Source organism: Colias philodice, chromosome 21, assembly GCF_061535455.1.
Source record: "Colias philodice isolate Cphi_HAF_F1 chromosome 21, ilColPhil1 Martin Lab GWU primary, whole genome shotgun sequence".
NCBI classification, from domain to species: Eukaryota; Metazoa; Arthropoda; class Insecta; order Lepidoptera; family Pieridae; genus Colias; species Colias philodice.
In genome coordinates this window covers 1,152,563-1,169,127 of record NC_143106.1, presented here as the reverse complement: position 1 = coordinate 1,169,127, position 16,565 = coordinate 1,152,563, and the positions used below count along the sequence as shown (strand labels likewise).

General features: G+C 41.0%; 2 protein-coding genes and 1 long non-coding RNA gene across 3 annotated transcripts in view; all 3 read left to right on the top strand.

The window, feature by feature from the left end:
* The window catches only part of LOC149478646 (uncharacterized), a 329,584-nt gene extending 321,223 nt beyond the window's left edge, over positions 1 to 8,361 (top strand). Inside the window, exon 2 of the long non-coding RNA XR_016317337.1 lies at positions 6,139 to 8,361. This is a non-coding gene — a long non-coding RNA (uncharacterized LOC149478646). The remainder of the gene's footprint in view (positions 1 to 6,138) is intronic.
* LOC149478645 (leucine-rich repeat-containing protein 47-like) lies at positions 105 to 8,361 on the top strand. The gene is made up of 6 exons (XM_089708666.1): positions 105 to 843; positions 1,028 to 1,459; positions 2,588 to 2,747; positions 3,326 to 3,428; positions 4,095 to 4,250; positions 5,701 to 8,361. The coding sequence occupies exons 1-6, from the start codon at positions 222 to 224 to the stop codon at positions 5,806 to 5,808; spliced, it is 1,581 nt and encodes a 526-aa protein (XP_089564792.1). The 5' UTR covers positions 105 to 221; the 3' UTR covers positions 5,809 to 8,361.
* A 369-nt stretch (positions 8,362 to 8,730) lies between these two features.
* Positions 8,731 to 11,206, top strand: okr (DNA repair and recombination protein RAD54-like okr). The gene has a single exon (XM_089708409.1). The coding sequence runs from the start codon at positions 8,840 to 8,842 to the stop codon at positions 11,132 to 11,134; it is 2,295 nt and encodes a 764-aa protein (XP_089564535.1). The 5' UTR covers positions 8,731 to 8,839; the 3' UTR covers positions 11,135 to 11,206.
* The last annotated feature ends 5,359 nt before the right edge of the window (positions 11,207 to 16,565 follow it).

Sequence of the window (16,565 nt, the reverse complement as noted above, 5' to 3'; positions counted from 1 at the left end):
ATACATTTTTCTTTTTTTTCTGATACTTACTAAAAGAACAATTTGTTATCTGTAAAGTTCAGTCATTTTTGACAGACATGATTCATGATTGATCTGTAGTTTATTTGTTTTCCGTTTTGCAAATAAATGTCAACGGTGAAAAAAGACGTGGTGTAAAGAAAATACGGAGTAAAATTATATTTATTCGCAGTAAGGTTTAATTTTCCTTCTAAAAATACATAATGGCTTCTTGGCCAGAAGTAACCACTGCTAAATCTGAGAATAGGCACGAAATCAAGTTGTCGGGCGCCGCTATCTCCAAACGAATTTCTGAAGATGGTTTAGACAAAAGTTTGTTCCAATTAACTAATATAAACCTGTTAAATATAAGCGATACGTGTCTCACTATTATTCCTGATGATATCAAGCATTTGGTTAATTTACAATCCCTTCTTTTATTCGGAAATAAAATATCTGAATTCAACGAACACATAACCTCTCTACCGAAGTTGAAAGTGTTGGATTTGTCCCGAAATCAGCTTACTCGTATACCTGAGAGCTTGAATAAGATGAAAGAATTAACGAACATCAATTTGAGTTCAAATCAAATCGCCGAAATGCCAAAAATCGGTGATATGTTGAACCTTATAACATTGGATCTTTCGAATAATAAACTGACGAGTTTCCCGGATATGGAAGAAGCAAATTTCCCGCATTTAACAGATATCAAGATTAAGTGTAACTTAATTGAAACATTACCAGGATATGTTGCAAAAAGCTTGCAGTCTTTGAAAAACTTTGATATTGGCGACAATCAGTTGAAGACAGTTCCAGGAGAGCTAGCATCTATGGCTAAATTAAAAGGTAAGATAAACTATATACACGCAGTACATTTTAACAACATAATTGGATTTTTATTCATTTATACCTTTTATAATCCTATTTGAATCTTGTGTAAGATATCTTTTAATATATTAGTAGTAGTAGATATAATGCATTGCGTATTTTTGTATTAAACTTGAATATTCATAACATGGCCCCATTGCAGAACTAAACCTCAAAGGCAACAAGCTATCAGACAAACGTCTAATGAAGTTAGTCGACCAATGCCGCACCAAACAAGTTATCGATTACATCAGAGAGCACTGCCCCAAATCAGACAGCGCACCACCCGCGGGCAAGGCAAAGGGCAAAAAAGGCAAGAAACAAGAAGAACAAGTGCCAGATGAAAATATCAACGAACTATGTCACTCCTTGAAAATCTTACACGCCGAAGATGACACTATTAAAGTGAAAATTGAAGAAAATGAAGTGTGGAACATCAGGCCGTTTATATTGTGCTGCGTTATTAGTAATTTGAAGTTTGACGAGGTGAAATTCAAGAAGTTTATTCAGATGCAAACAAAGTTGCATGATACGGTCTGTGATAAGCGCAACATTGCTACCATTGCTACTCATGATATGGCGAAGATACCACCAGGTTTGTTATCATAATATTTGGGCTTAAATAAAATTGTATATTATGTATATAGAATTTTGTTTCTTGAATTTGTGTTAACACTCATTTGTGTATAAGTAGATTGTAGCTTATTTCCAAAATATACTAAAACTAGCTTTCCGTCCGCGGTTTTGCCCGCATTTTTAAAGAAAAACCCGCATAGTTCCCGTTCCCGTGGGATTTCCGGGATAAAACCTATCCTATGTGTTAATCCAAGTTATCCTCTATATGTGTGCTTAATTTCATTGTAATCGGTTCAGAAGTGTTTGCGTGAAAGAGTATCAAACACACACACACACACATCCTCACAAACTTGCGCATTTATAATATTAGTAGGATTTTGTACCTATTTTAAATATTTTTTGATATCTGAAATACTGTTACTGTAACAAGTTACTTTGGTTAATCATTATAATACTAGTGAACAAAGTGATAGTAGCTATTATTTTCTATGTGTGATAGATAGAGAGATAAATGGACATTCACTAAATCTATATATATAAAAATGAAACCCGTTTCGCGTTGTCACGGCATCACGTGTGAACGGCTGAACCGATTTCAATATTTCTTTTTTTATTATATTCTTTGAAGTACGAGGATGGTTCTTATGTAGAGAATACGTAAATATGTACCACGGGCGAAGCTTGGGGCGGACCGCTAGTATTCAATATTTCATGAAACGGCGGGACTAATTTCAAAAAACTCATCTAATTTTTTTCACAATTTATAGACATATATTTAATAACTTATTATGCATTATTTTATTTAGTTCTTTTACAATGACCACAGATAAATTGACAGTCTTATATGTATAAAAAATTTACATATTTACTAGCTTTCCGGCCTCGGTTTCGCACGCGCAGTCAAAGAAAAACTCGCATAGTTCCCGTTCCCGTGGGTTTTCCGGGATAAAACCTATCCTATGTCCCGGGGTAAAAAGTAGCCTATGTCCTTTCTCGGGTATCAAAATATCTCTATACAAAGTTCATGCAAATTGGTTCAGTAGTTAAGGCGTGATTGGGTAACAGACAGACAGACAGAGTTACTTTCGCATTTATAATATTAGTATGGATAAAATAAAACTTTACACTAAATATCTCCATTCTCCAGGTGACATAGTATACACAGCAAAGCCTCCAAAGCAATTGAAACTAATTCCGCTGTCAAGGACAAAGGCCTTCACCGGTGAACAGCTCTTCCAGCAACTACAGGCTGAGGCAGAATCATTGCGGAAGGAAAAGAAACGGAATGTGTACTCGGGGATACATAAGTGAGTATTTCTGTGATGTTAAATTAGCTTGAGAAGAAAATGTAACAGATTATTATTCTTTACTAGATTTCCGCCCGCGGCTTCGCACGCGTTTGCAAAGGAAAACCCGCATAGTTCCCGTTCCCGTGGGATTTCCGGGATAAAAACTATCCTACGTGTTAATCCAAGTTACCCTCTATATGTGTGCTAAATTTCATTGTAATCGGTTCAGTAGTTTTTACGTGAAAGAGTAACAAACATCCATACATCCATACATCCTTACAAACTTTCGCCTTTATAATATATTATTCTTTATAACTGAATTATTATAATAATACCTTTTTAACTGAATTATTATCATAAAAATAAATCGTCAAATGTTTTGCTAAGCCTAGAACTCGAGAACAGGTCTACCAATTTGACAATTAATTTTTTTTCGTTTTTATCAAGGCACAAAGACAGTTCTTCTACAGCGAAAATATGAAAAAGGATCTATCATATCTATTATTTATTAAGCTATTGCATAGCTTTTATCTCAGACTTTGAGCGCGGCGACCGAATGTATTTTTTTATCATATCTTTTTGTCTTTCTATTTCAGATATCTATATTTACTGGAAGGCAAACCAAAATACCCATGTCTACAAGACTCTCAAGGAAGGGTCATCAGCTTTCCACCAATCACCAATTCTGATGATACAAAGGTATGTGTTTAATTTCTTTTCATTTTGTCTGACCAAATAATAATTTTTCTTTGTTTGAATGCGCTAATCTCAGGAACTACTGGTCTGATTTGAAAAATTCTATTCTAAAAATTATCATGTTAAGACCAACAGGAGCGGAGCACAGACACAAATATTACACATACAAATATTATAAAGAGGAAAGGTTTGATTTTTTGTTTGTTTGTTTGTATGAATTGAATAGGCTCCGAAACTACTTGGCAGATTTGAAAAATTCTTTCACTGTTGGAAAGCTACATCATTTCTGAGTGACATAGGCTAGGTTTTATCCCGGAAATCCCACGGGAACGGGAACTATGCGGGTTTTTTTTTGAAAACGCGGGCGAAGCCGCAGGCGGATTGCTAGTAATTAATAAAATCACAGCCTCACTAGGGAATTTAAATTTAAAGTCATCGTAGTTTCCTATAAAAATAAATGACCAGTGGCAATAAAACATGTGTTTTTGTACTTCGAAAGTCAATTTGAATATAATATAGTCTATGTATAGAAAATTTACGATTGATAGTAACAATTTATATAAAAATATCTTGAAGAATTACTTAATCTTAAGAAGTTATAATAAAAAATTATTTCTGACAAACATCTCTGAAACCAATTAGTCATATAAACATGTCTTCCAATTGCAGATGTCCCACGAGAGCAAAACAATGCTCGTGGAAGTGACGTCCCACTCCTCGCTCGGTTCCTGCAAGACTGTGATGGACAAGCTGCTGCACGAGTGCCTGCTGCTCGGTGTGGCTGATGAGGAGGAGGGTCCATATCATACCCTGACTGTTCAACAGGTGAGGTGTATACGCCCAGCCGTACACGGACTGCTCGAGCAGTTAACGGCTGAGCGGCGTACACGGACTGCTCGAGCAGTTAACGGCTGAGCGACGTACACGGACTGCTCGAGCAGTTAACGGCTGAGCGACGTACACGGACTGCTCGAGCAGTTAACGGCTGAGTGACGTACACGGACTGCTCGAGCAGTTAACGGCTGAGCGACGTACACGGACTGCTCGAGCAGTTAACGGCTGAGCGACGTACACGGACTGCTCGAGCAGTTAACGGCTGAGCGACGTACACGGACTGCTCGAGCAGTTAACGGCTGAGCGACGTACACGGACTGCTCGAGCGGTCGGTCGTTGACTGCTCGAGCTGTCACTACAAACCGCACAGTTGACACCTTGAAGCGGTCGCGACGGCTCGAGCAGTCCGTGTCCGTGTGAATGAATGTCTATAGTTCACCGCGCGGTCGCGGCTTCAAGCCGTCGGTCTCAACTGCTTGAACGATCCGTGTACGGGCGCCCTACAGGATGATGTTTTTGTTTGGATAAATTTTACTAACTAAATGTTAGTCTACGTTAGCCTATGTTATACCTCATTTGATTTATCTAGTTTGTTTGAGTAATTTATCCTTATATAACATAATAATTGATGAAGTAAAATTTCAGAGTTTATTTCAATAGATTTTTGTTGGGTTGATTTCTGCGAATTGGCAAGCGAATTTTCGGAAATCTTTGAATGCAGTTTTCTTTCTTTTCAAAAAATTCCACCCTGTTTAAAAATTGCTATTCATTAGTCTCGCTAACACTCGAGAACGGTTGTCCCGATTTTGCTTCTGAAATGTTTATCGGTGTTCTGCGAAGGTTTAAACTATAAACAGAGCGTGTGTGACGAGCACACGTGTCAGAAGTGAAACTTCTTTGGCAAGATTCAAAGATACCAAAATCGTAGCCTTACTCCATGACGTGACGGTATTGCCATGACGCGACCTTGAAATTTTACTCTCAACGCGCCTAAATAAGTTTCACTTCACAAAATAAGTGATATATGTTTTTAACAATAGCACACCCCGGACACTCCATACAAAATTATCGTTTTGACAGTCACACTGTAGAGACTGCAAATGTGTGTGTTAACGCTTTATGGTTGGCACATTTGTGACTAGCGTAAAAAAAAATTCGCGTTTTTCTGATGAAATACATCCGTAAACAGCACAAAATCTAACCATTTTCTACGAAAAACGATAATCACAAATCCAAAATAATAAATTACTTTAAGTCAATTTGATTAATGTTGTCAATCTTCGTTGCGTATCGTCCTTGCAGAAAAATGCGGACCATTTTTAGACTGATCGTGCGGGGTGAGGTAAGTGTTTAATTTTGGCGGGAGGCGGAGAGTGTCCGTTCTGTAGCGTTTAGCTACTATTATGTATTCTGTGACAATAGTTTTAATTTGCTATTCCAGGTAAAAGTGGTTGACATGGAGGGTAACTTAAAGAGCGTGTATCCATCAAGAACAGACTGCGTGTTCGAAGGAGCTCCGGTCAAAGTGTACAGATTGCCAAAGAAATAAAAAGTAAAAAATTCACAGATAAAAAATGAAAAATATCATATTCATAGATAAAAATACATTCAATGTTCATAGTATACAAAATGTGTGGAACAAAATTCCTTATAGAATTAACTTTTTTTGTAACATAATATTATGTATTTATATATTATTACCCCATTTATTTGTTCATTTATAGTCGTTCCCAATATCGTATCTATCTTCGGTTTGACCCTACTAAAGATAGAAAATGCTATCTATCTTTTGTTTTGGCGTCCCAATAAGCTTACTAGCGATAAGCTAACCTATCTCTGATCGCTATCTATCGTCTGGAGGACTAACTGCTTACTAGAGGTATATTTTTCTCTTTGAATTTGTCTATTTGAGCGTCCCAATAACGTTTTGACAGCTGTCAGCCTGTAATGGCCATTCCCAATATCGTATCTATCTTACGATAGATAGAACCTTACTAGCTATTGCCTATTGGAGATAGCTGTCTATCTATAACCGTAGTTTGAATATTGGGAACGGCCATAAGGTTAACAAGTTTAACATATAAAATTATAAAATATTTTTTGATGTATTTTCTTTTGGTTCATAATTATTAAATACGTGTTAACCGGTTTTAAATATAAAACGGTATAACATTTTTTGTGTCTCTTATGTCATTGACGAATTTTGTTCCAACATCTTCTTCTTAATAAAATGAAGGCTATTTACACATTATGTAGTTTTATGTGGCTGTCAGTACCTATTTATACTAATCGCATAATATTAAAATGAAAAAAAAACCTTTATTCAATTAAGAGTTATATTAAATGTTATTCCACATAATCTAGTACCTACGTTGATACATTGAAATAGATACTTAAAATCTTAATTAGATTAACTGACACTTGAAAAATAACAAAAAAATGTGAAAAAAAAAAGATATAGGCATAGAAACTAATGTGTAATCACCCTTACGAGTTCATCTCACTCTAACACTATTAAAATGTAAAGGATAGAGGGTACTATTGCATTTGAAATTGAATGAAAAAAATTCACTGCTTGTATTTTTAATCAAAACATGTGCTATATAATTTAGTTCATAAATATCTGCCTAAAATAATCTAAGAAAGAAAAATTGTCTTTTTTATTAGCGTTACAATTTAACTTGTTTTTAAGTGAATAATCTTTCGTATAAAATACGATTAAAATGATTAAATTATATTTTTAAGGAAAATAATTTCGTGTTTGTGCACTAGTCGGTTGACCCGACTTTCACTGTGTTTTTGCTTTTCTTTTTTTATTATATAATGAGATTGCTGTCTTAAGTTTGTTCAAGTTTGAGTGGTTGTTGTTTTTAAAAATAAAACAAATATCTTTTTTATTGTTGTAGTTATATAATTCTACACTTATATTGTATTGTATCAACGAAAAAGACGAAAAAAAAATGTTTTAAATTTATTAAAAAAAATATATTTCATCTTGGCTGTACGTAGTTATCTTTTTTGACGTCATGCTGTTTAATTGTGTTTTTTTAATTCTAGAATCGGTAAAAAATTGGTCAAGCGTGAGTCGGAATCCCGACAGGGTTTCGTACAAATAATCTAAAGAGCAAATTGCAGAGAAAATCAGTTCAGAATCCCATTTATTTTAAACTTTATTCGGATATATGATAAAAAATATATTTTTTCAGTTATTTTTTTGTCTCTTTCGTTATACGTTCTACAATGCATGTGACAGTGACCAATGTAATATATGATAGTAAAATGATGCTGGTATAAAAAGTATTTTTATAAGAACAAGGAGTGTGAAAAAAGGGTATTTTTCTAAATGGTAGGTTTATAACTATGTCTTGCTACGGACAGTGGAAGATATGCGCAACTTTTTAAAAAGTGTTAAAAAAATTTGGTGTGATTTTTAATATTAATATGTCTATAAAATTATCTTATATCGATGTTAGACTTGTGCTATTTGAACTAAAAACTTGAAAAAGATAAAAACTATTTATCCCTTAACTGTTATAAAAAAAGCTGTTAATTGCGTTTCCATCATATCTAGGTAAGATTAAAAATACATAGAATAATTACAACTATGGAGAAATGTACTAATAATTAATTAATAATGAATGTAACACAAAAGCTTACTAATCTTGCTTTAGAAAATGTAATTCTGTGGTCTGGTAATGAACAAAAAATGCCAATACAATTGTCCATATTATGTTATAAAAAAAATTACCGACTCGATATTTTTCTTCAAAATTGGCAACTCGATTCGCAGCTGATATGTAGTCATTAAATTTTCCGATTTTTAAATTAAGTTTAAACTTCCACACCACGGAATCTTCGCATATCTAACAAATCATTTAAATAGCGCGTTTTTATTGTTTACGAGATTAATAAGACACAAATATGCGCAAATTATACGTAGTTCATGTTGGCGATTTATTAATAATTTTCTATATGTATTTACACACTAAGGTTAAGTTTCGTTGCTTAAGTTTCTGTTGTATAATCTGTGATTTAATGTTCAGTGTTCATCTCGACACGAAATGTATTTGTTTTTGGCAAATAAAGTTTCTTTACAAATAAATGTATTTTTATTTAATGTTAAAGGAATACCTATCCCTTATTCCCTTCCATAGCATATTAAGGAATACACAAATACATTAATTAATTGTATAGAAATTCCTTCATCGCCAAAATACACAAACATCGAAATCAAGAGCTTTTAGCGTAATCGCCGTCATTCATTAGATTTTGTATTTGCCATTTGCTTGTGTATTCTCTGTCTACGGCTAGTGCGTAAGTAGATCAACACCAAAATATTTTAACTACAAAAATGAAAACATTAAAATTTAATCTGTGGTTTCATAAACAGCAATGACATTTGTTAAGTGACAGATATATGACAGATCCAAAACAAAACTTCCCAGTTCTCACAGTTCTCACTAAGGTTCTCACACTTGTTTTGACAAGTTTGAATTCAAAAATAGTGTAAAGGTTGAAAGTATTTTTTTTAATCATGAGTTATTAATTATTATTTATTTTAGTGAAATTAAGAAATAGAAATGAGGCGCAGCTTAGCGCCGAGCCAAATTGGCTCCGGCGACAATGTTTTTAAAAGTCCCCTACTAAATGCTACGAAACGTAAGAAGCGGGAATGTACAAAGATTCCTCTCGCTCAAAAATCTCTTTCACAATCAATGTCTTCTTCCGATCATGAGAACTTAATCAAGCAGATATTGAGCAAGCCCTTCAAAGTGCCGATTCCGAACTATGTATCGTCTTTTTGTGGCAAGAGTTTGGGATTAAAACGCACGCAAGTAAGACGAGCTTTGCATGATCCTGATGAACCCAATGCACTTGTATTATACCGACCGCCGTATATCCCAGAACATGAGAGGATGAAAATGAACCCAAATGATATTAGAGTGGCTGTGGTTGTGGATCCAGTTCTTGGAAATATACTTCGACCGCATCAAAGGGAAGGTGTTAAATTCATGTATGATTGTGTCACAGGACATCAGATAGAAAATGCCTATGGCTGTATCATGGCTGATGAGATGGGTCTGGGTAAAACCCTGCAATGCATTACATTACTCTGGACGCTACTACGGCAAGGCCCTGAATGCAAGCCCACAATAAGCAAAGCAATCATAGTATGTCCAAGTAGTTTAGTAAAGAATTGGTATAACGAGATAACAAAGTGGCTCGGACAAAGAATCAATTCCCTTCCAATGGACGGAGGTTCAAAAGCTGATATAACATTAAAATTGCAACAATTCATGAACACATACAACTCTATGAGAGTTGCAACACCTGTGTTAATTATATCATATGAGACGTTTAGGATTTATTCAAACATTTTACATTCATCTGAAGTAGGGTTAGTATTGTGCGATGAAGGACACAGGCTAAAGAACAGTGAAAATCAAACATATCAAGCATTAATGGGGTTAAAAGCAAAGAGGCGCATTCTCATATCTGGCACACCAATACAGAACGATTTGACAGAATATTTCAGTTTAGTGCACTTTGTTAACGAAGGTATACTTGGCACAGCTCAAGAGTTTAAAAAGAGATATGAAAATCCAATTCTAAAAGGACAAGATGCATTAGCAAGTACACAGGAGAGGGAGAGAGCACAAGAGTGCTTACAGACTCTTACGTCTATTGTTAATAAATGTATGATTCGTCGAACCAGCAGCTTACTCACAAAATACTTGCCGGTCAAGTTTGAACAAGTAATCTGTGTTAAAATGACACCACTACAAACTCAAATTTACAAAAACTTCATCAATTCCGATACGATTAGGAACAAATTTGCAGGCACAGGGGATAAGAACACTCTCAGTGCTTTGTCCAGTATTACTATGTTGAAAAAATTATGTAATCATCCAGATTTAGTGTACGACAAAATTATGGAACGATCAGAAGGCTTTGAGAAAGCCAGAGATCTTTTACCAAGTAATTACGATATAAAAGACGTGAGACCCGAATACTCAGGAAAATTAATGATTCTTGACTGTATTTTAGCCAATTTGAAAATGAATACAGACGATAAAATCGTTCTTGTATCAAATTATACGCAAACACTCGATTTATTTGAGAAACTGTGTCGTAAAAGACAGTATTTGTATGTGAGGCTAGATGGCTCTATGACAATAAAGAAAAGAGCCAAAGTAGTCGAAAGTTTTAATGATAAGAATTCCAAAGAATGGATATTTATGTTAAGTTCTAAAGCTGGAGGTTGTGGTCTCAATCTTATTGGAGCTAATCGACTAATCATGTTTGATCCTGATTGGAATCCTGCAAATGACGACCAAGCCATGGCCAGGGTTTGGCGTGATGGGCAAAAGAAAGTCTGCTATATCTACCGCCTTCTTGCCACGGGGACAATCGAGGAGAAAATCTTCCAGCGCCAAGCTCACAAAAAAGCGTTGAGCGACACAGTCGTAGACCAGAATGAGGACTCTTTACGACACTTTACGTCCGACGATCTGAAAGACTTGTTCCGTCTCGAAGAAAACACGCTATCGGATACGCACAGCAAGTTCAAATGCAAGCGTTGTGTCAATAACATACAAGTAACATTGCCCCCAGAAAATTCTGACTGTACGTCTGATTTATCGAATTGGTACCATTGCGCGGATAAAAAGAACCTCGCGGATTTAGTATTAAAACAGTGTTGGGATCTTGCAAAGAGCATTTCGTTCGTCTTTCACCACCGATCAGCTCAAACAGAAGCACAGAAAAACATGGAAGAAGACAAAGAAAATGTTCAAGCCAAGAAGAAAAGAAAAATTGAAATCGATGAAGATTATTCCGAGCCTGATGACAGTGCTGATGAAGATTATGAATAGATTTATTTTACAGTGTTTGTTAAATTAAGTGGAGATTTATGTTACGAATTATAATAATGTTCTATTTATTTTACTTGTTTCATTTCAACCACAATACATCCTTAACAGCTATAGGTACTCGCATCCCACGGATGTTTGGGAAAAATAAATTCTTATAATTGCAATATACTCGCATTACCTACAATTTAGCGAAAAATAATGCATTAAAATGCAAGCTTATGTTACGGATCACCATTTATAGTAAGTTTGCAATCTCGCCAGTTTACCTGGAGTACCTATCCTGACGGTTTTTTACAATCTTTCAACAACTACTTAGTTAGGTAACTTGGTGTACCTGCGGGCTCACCCGCATTGCTCCGCTCACAGAGCATCTTTATACCGGGATGCTCCGCTCCTTTTTTTTTTTTTTTTTTTTTATCGTTGGGAAATGCTTTTACGCATCCCCCTCGGCAGTTTTACTGTCCAAGGGGGTATGTGGGACTCGCTGCGAAGCCATACCCACTAAAACCCAACGGTGGCCGTCCATCACCCTTAACGACGGGGGTTAACAGCCAGGCCTTATACCCCCGCCGTCTGCGTGGCGACTGCCGCGTCTTGGCGACCCTCCGAGGCCCGGGAGCGTGTAATGGGCGCCGATATTAAACAATATCGCCGTTCCATTCCGGACCTATCCTAACCTTACGTCACGGGGGGATCCGGTTTCCTTGCCGCGGGCATAGCTTTAGTATGCGCGTATCTACGAAAACCTCCCCCCGGCCATTTCTCTCTAGGGTGTTTTACGGCTGGCGCTGGTCATATAGACGCCTGCGCCTGCCGGGTCTGCGTCGTCGCAGAGGATCCGCCCCTGGGTCGTTTTCCCGGGCCCTCTCTGCGTCCTCCTTTCTCTTCATTACCGTCGCACAGAAAGTGGCGGCGATCTTCCATGCGCGGTCACCGTCGGAGGAGACCATGGTCTCTACAAGAGTCTGCAGAGTCAGCTGGGTGTCTACTCCCAGCAGGCTCTGGAGGGGTCCACGTTCGTCAGTCCAAGCTGGACAGTCTGCAAGGGTGTGTAAAGCCGAATCTTGTAGGCTGCTACAATGATGGCAAGCGGGAGCCGGCTCACGGCCTATCCTGTGCAGGTAGTTGCCGAAGCATCCGTGGCCAGACAACACCTGCACCAGTCGGTAGCTGAGCGTACCCCACCGCCTATCCACCCATTCCCTGAGTACCGGGCTGATAGCGTTCAACGTCCAGGCCCCCACGCAAGACGAGTCTAATTCCCGACGCCATTGGCGAAACACCGCGTCGCGGGCTTCTCGTTTCCATTCTAGGAGCGTTTCGGATGAGAGGCCCTCGTCCTTCGCTCTTGCCTCCGCTCTGCGCCAGTAAACTTGTGAGAGGGCAGCGGCTTCAAGGTGCCAAGGTGCAGTCCCGGCAATGACGCAAACCGCATCATAGGAGACGGTGCGATACGCCCTAGCCACTCTTATGGCCACCACTCGTTGTGACCGCCGCAGTACGACTGTATTACGCGTCAGTAGCTTATCTGCCCATATTGGACACCCGTACAGCGCTTGTGATCGCACAACACCCGCGAAAAGTCGACGACAGCCCCAGCTCGGCCCACCAATATTCGGCATAATGCGGCAGAGGGCCGCTGCCGTCGTGCTGAGCTTGGTGGTCAGTGCCGAAAAATGACTCTGGAATGTCCACCGCGGATCGAGCACCAGACCGAGATATTTCAGTCTGGGCCCAATTCGGATGGGCACCCCGCTCACGACGATCTCTTCCCCCGGCGGTGGGGCCCTCCGGTGACCGTGAAAGCATATAGCCTCAGATTTTTCAAGGGCTACTTTTAGCCCGAGGCTTTTGATTCGAGCGACCACCTGTGCCACTCCAGCCGTGGCTCGAACTCGCGCCTCCCTGAAATCCCGGCCCGTGGACACCACTAGGGTGTCGTCGGCATAGCAGATAGTGCAGACTCCCTGCGGGAGCCCTCCTCGTAGCACGTGGTTGTATCCGATGTTCCACAGAAGAGGCCCCAATACAGAACCTTGTGGAACACCGCATGCAACACTGTGACTACCCCAGCCGTCTTGCCTTTGGAAGGCAATTTGGCGCCCGCAGAGGTATGCGCAGACAATACGGCGGAGATAAGGTGGTAGTTCGTGTCCAGCTAGGCCGTCTAAGATTTTATCCCAGGGGAGGGTGTTAAATGCATTGGAAATATCCAAGGATATTGCCAGTGCTACCTCCCCTTGGGAGACGGATCCTTCACAGATGTCACGCAGCCGAGCTATCGCATCCACAGTAGAGCGCCCCCGTCTAAAACCAAATTGCGCCTCGTGCAGGTCTGGTCCTATCTGCGTCAGGTGGGTCTGAATGCGACTGGAGATAATTCGCTCGAAGAGCTTGCCAGCTTCATCCAGCAGGACGATCGGCCTATATGCAGATGGTGAATCCGCTGGCTTGCCGCTCTTTCTTAACAAGACAAGGCGACCCATCTTCCAGCGCTCCGGGAACCTCCCGCTCTTCAGACATTCAGTTAACAGATCACAGAAACGCTGGTCCAATCCGTGTGACAGAGCAAGGGACCACACTCTACCGTGCACTCCATCCGGGCCCGGAGCGGTAGTCTTTCTTTTCAGACGGTCTACCGCTGCATTCAATTCAGCTAGGGACACGTCTGGAATAAGTTCATCACAGGTCCGGTCTTCTTGATCGCTTCCGACTCGGCTCGCAAGATCAGTTACACTGGAACTATGACCTGGAAATAGGGTTGTCACCACCCTTTGCAGCAGCGCTGGCTCCAATGTGGCTGTTAGAGGCGGGGCCCAGGGACGCAGCTTGTTCATTACCAGCCGGTAAGGGCGTCCCCAGGGATCCAAGTTCAGCGTGTCTAATAATTCAGTCCAGGCTCTTTCCTTCGCGACTGCGATGGCATCTCTGAGAGCCTTTTTGGCATTCTGATAGATGGTGTATCTTTCAGTCTCCTCAGCATTAGAGTAATCAGCACGTCTCCTTCTTCGCCTGTATTTGGTAAACCGGCGCCTAGCAGTCACACATGCTGATCGAAGCCGCTCATGTTCCCTCGACCACCAGTAAACTTTATTCTGTGGGAGGGATCTTCTCAGTCTTGACATGGCGGCATCCGAAATTTGCATCATTGTCTCGGCAAACCATTCCGCTTCAGCATCTACATTTATAGCGTCGGGTTTCGGGCACCACGCCCTGATTAAGGACGCTAACTCTAGTAAATGTCCATCCAGACTCTTAAGGGACCATCTCGGATTCTTTTCGGCAGGTGCAAGGTTTATGTTCCTCGTAGTACCTGTCGTAGGGAGAACCTCGAATCTGATATATTTGTGATCAGATAAGGTCTCAACCTCCGACAGGACTCGCCAACCCTGGACACGGCAGGCAAGAGCGGGACTCGCGAAAGTCACGTCCACCACTGAGCCGCCCTGCATGCGCACACATGTGTTTTCGGTGCCTTGGTTGAGTGGAACCAAATTTTGAGCAGCGAGCCATTCTACGAGGATATCCCCACGGGCATCCGAAGCCGCAGAACCCCAGGTCACGGATTTAGCGTTAAAGTCCCCAGCAACGATGATTTGGTTAGGGCGACTCCATTGGATCAGGGAGCCCACTTCCCCCAAAAACGCTTCAAACTCAGGAAGAGTTTTATTCGGTGAGAAGTATGTTCCGATGACAACCGTGTCGATGAGCCTAACAGCCACGCATCCGTGACCCTTCATGTGTGCGCGAATTGGGGTTGTGCCTTCCGCTTGTGTCACCACTATAGCAGCCACTTCGTCCAGGTCTCCAATCCAGTTATCCCGCCCACTGGGGACAGCGTAGGGTTCTGATAATATTCCAAGATGTATCGACCACTGTGCCAGGCTCTGGATCAATAAGTCCTGAGCCCTGGCACAGTGGTTGAGGTTGGATTGCAGAAACCGTAGGGCCATGTTACGCTGTAACGATTTCTACAGTCTCCATATCTGCTCCTTCTGCCTGGGAGCCCGCAGTTGGATTATTGGGTCTTCTTTTAGGCGCCTTGTCAGCTGAGCAGCCGCTGCCGCCCAACCGATGGTCTGCTTTCCTGCCTGCAGCCGCACATACTATGCAGTTCGGCTTAGCAGTACAATTTGCGGCTTTATGGTCCGGCTGCCCGCAGCGGTAGCACAGCCGGCTACGATCGCATTCCGTAGCGCAACGGTTTGCAACGTGACCAACCTCGAGGCAGCGGAAGCAACGTAGCTCCCGTGGCTTTTGAACACTTACCCGCGCTGCAACCCATCCAACGAGGAAACGCGTCTCGGTGACTTTTTTAGCCGCTGTTATAGGGCAATTTACCCACGCTGCGTACAGTCCGGTTTTGTCCTGTTGAATTTGGCTCACCCTGATCTGTTCAGCCGAGCATTCGCCCTTTATAGCTATGGCTTCCTTCAGGTCGTTCGCTGTAATAGACGCGTCTAGGCCTGACACGCGTAAATCCGCCATTTTAACAGGCCTAGACACTTTTATGTTTTGGTCCTTAAAGATGTTCTTCAGTTTGACCGACAGCAAGTCAGCCTTATCGCTGCTGCCAGGTCCAGCAATCTGTATAACAGTGGCTCCCGTGACCGCCTGGCGAAATTTCACACATTCAATTCCGGCCTCTTTCAGGTCAACTTTGGATCTCGCTTCTTTGATAACCGCAGCGTACGTAACACCTTTGGCCTGAGCCTCAGCTGGGATTGTCAGCACGACTGCCGCGGACCTCGGAGCCCTTAGCCTTGGTTTGGCTGGTTGAGACGCCTTACCCGATTCCACCGTGTGCCCAGCGCGTTTGGCCTGTTGAGTTTTGTTCGCGCTCGCCCTGCCCTTCTTTACCACAACTGACCATCCCTCACCAGAAGAGGTGGCTGTAGGTATAGCGGGCGACTCCACGTCTCGGCTTGTGGGAGCCACGACTGCGGGGGACAGAGTAGGCGCAGGTTCTTCTATACGTATTTCCTTGTCATTTATCATTGAACCCTTTCCCTTTTTCTTCTCCTTCTTCTTTTTCTTATCTCCTTTCTTTTTTCCATCAACTTCTTTGGTTTTTGTCACATCCTGAGTAATTTTGGATAGAGTTTTGGTTGCTCTTAATCTTGGTCTCGTATCCTCTAAAACTTCCGAACAACTCTCCTGTCGTATACCAGTGACCTGGCTTCCCGCCCTATCCGCCGCATTGAAGAGTTGTGATTGCGGACTTGGTTGAGGCTGCAAGCTCTTAAGCCGCGCATCGATAAGCTCTTCTAGTTGGCGAATCATTCTAGATTCGAAATCCCGCGACAACTCCGTCGTTGGTGCAGACGCAACCGGGCCCCGATGCATGAGCAGTCGCATTTCTCTCATTTCGCTTTGGAGAAAGTCTAGTCTTATGCGCAACCGCTCATTTTCTGCGCGAAGCGCACTCGTT

Coding starts and splice junctions, on each gene's coding strand:
- okr (XM_089708409.1), top strand. CDS start 8,840: ATGAGGCGCAGCTTAGCGCCGAGCCAAATTGGCTCCGGCGACAATGTT.
- LOC149478645 (XM_089708666.1), top strand. CDS start 222: ATGGCTTCTTGGCCAGAAGTAACCACTGCTAAATCTGAGAATAGGCAC. Junction 844..1,027: donor ATCTATGGCTAAATTAAAAG/GTAAGATAAACT, acceptor GCCCCATTGCAG/AACTAAACCTCAAAGGCAAC. Junction 2,748..3,325: donor GTGTACTCGGGGATACATAA/GTGAGTATTTCT, acceptor TTTCTATTTCAG/ATATCTATATTTACTGGAAG.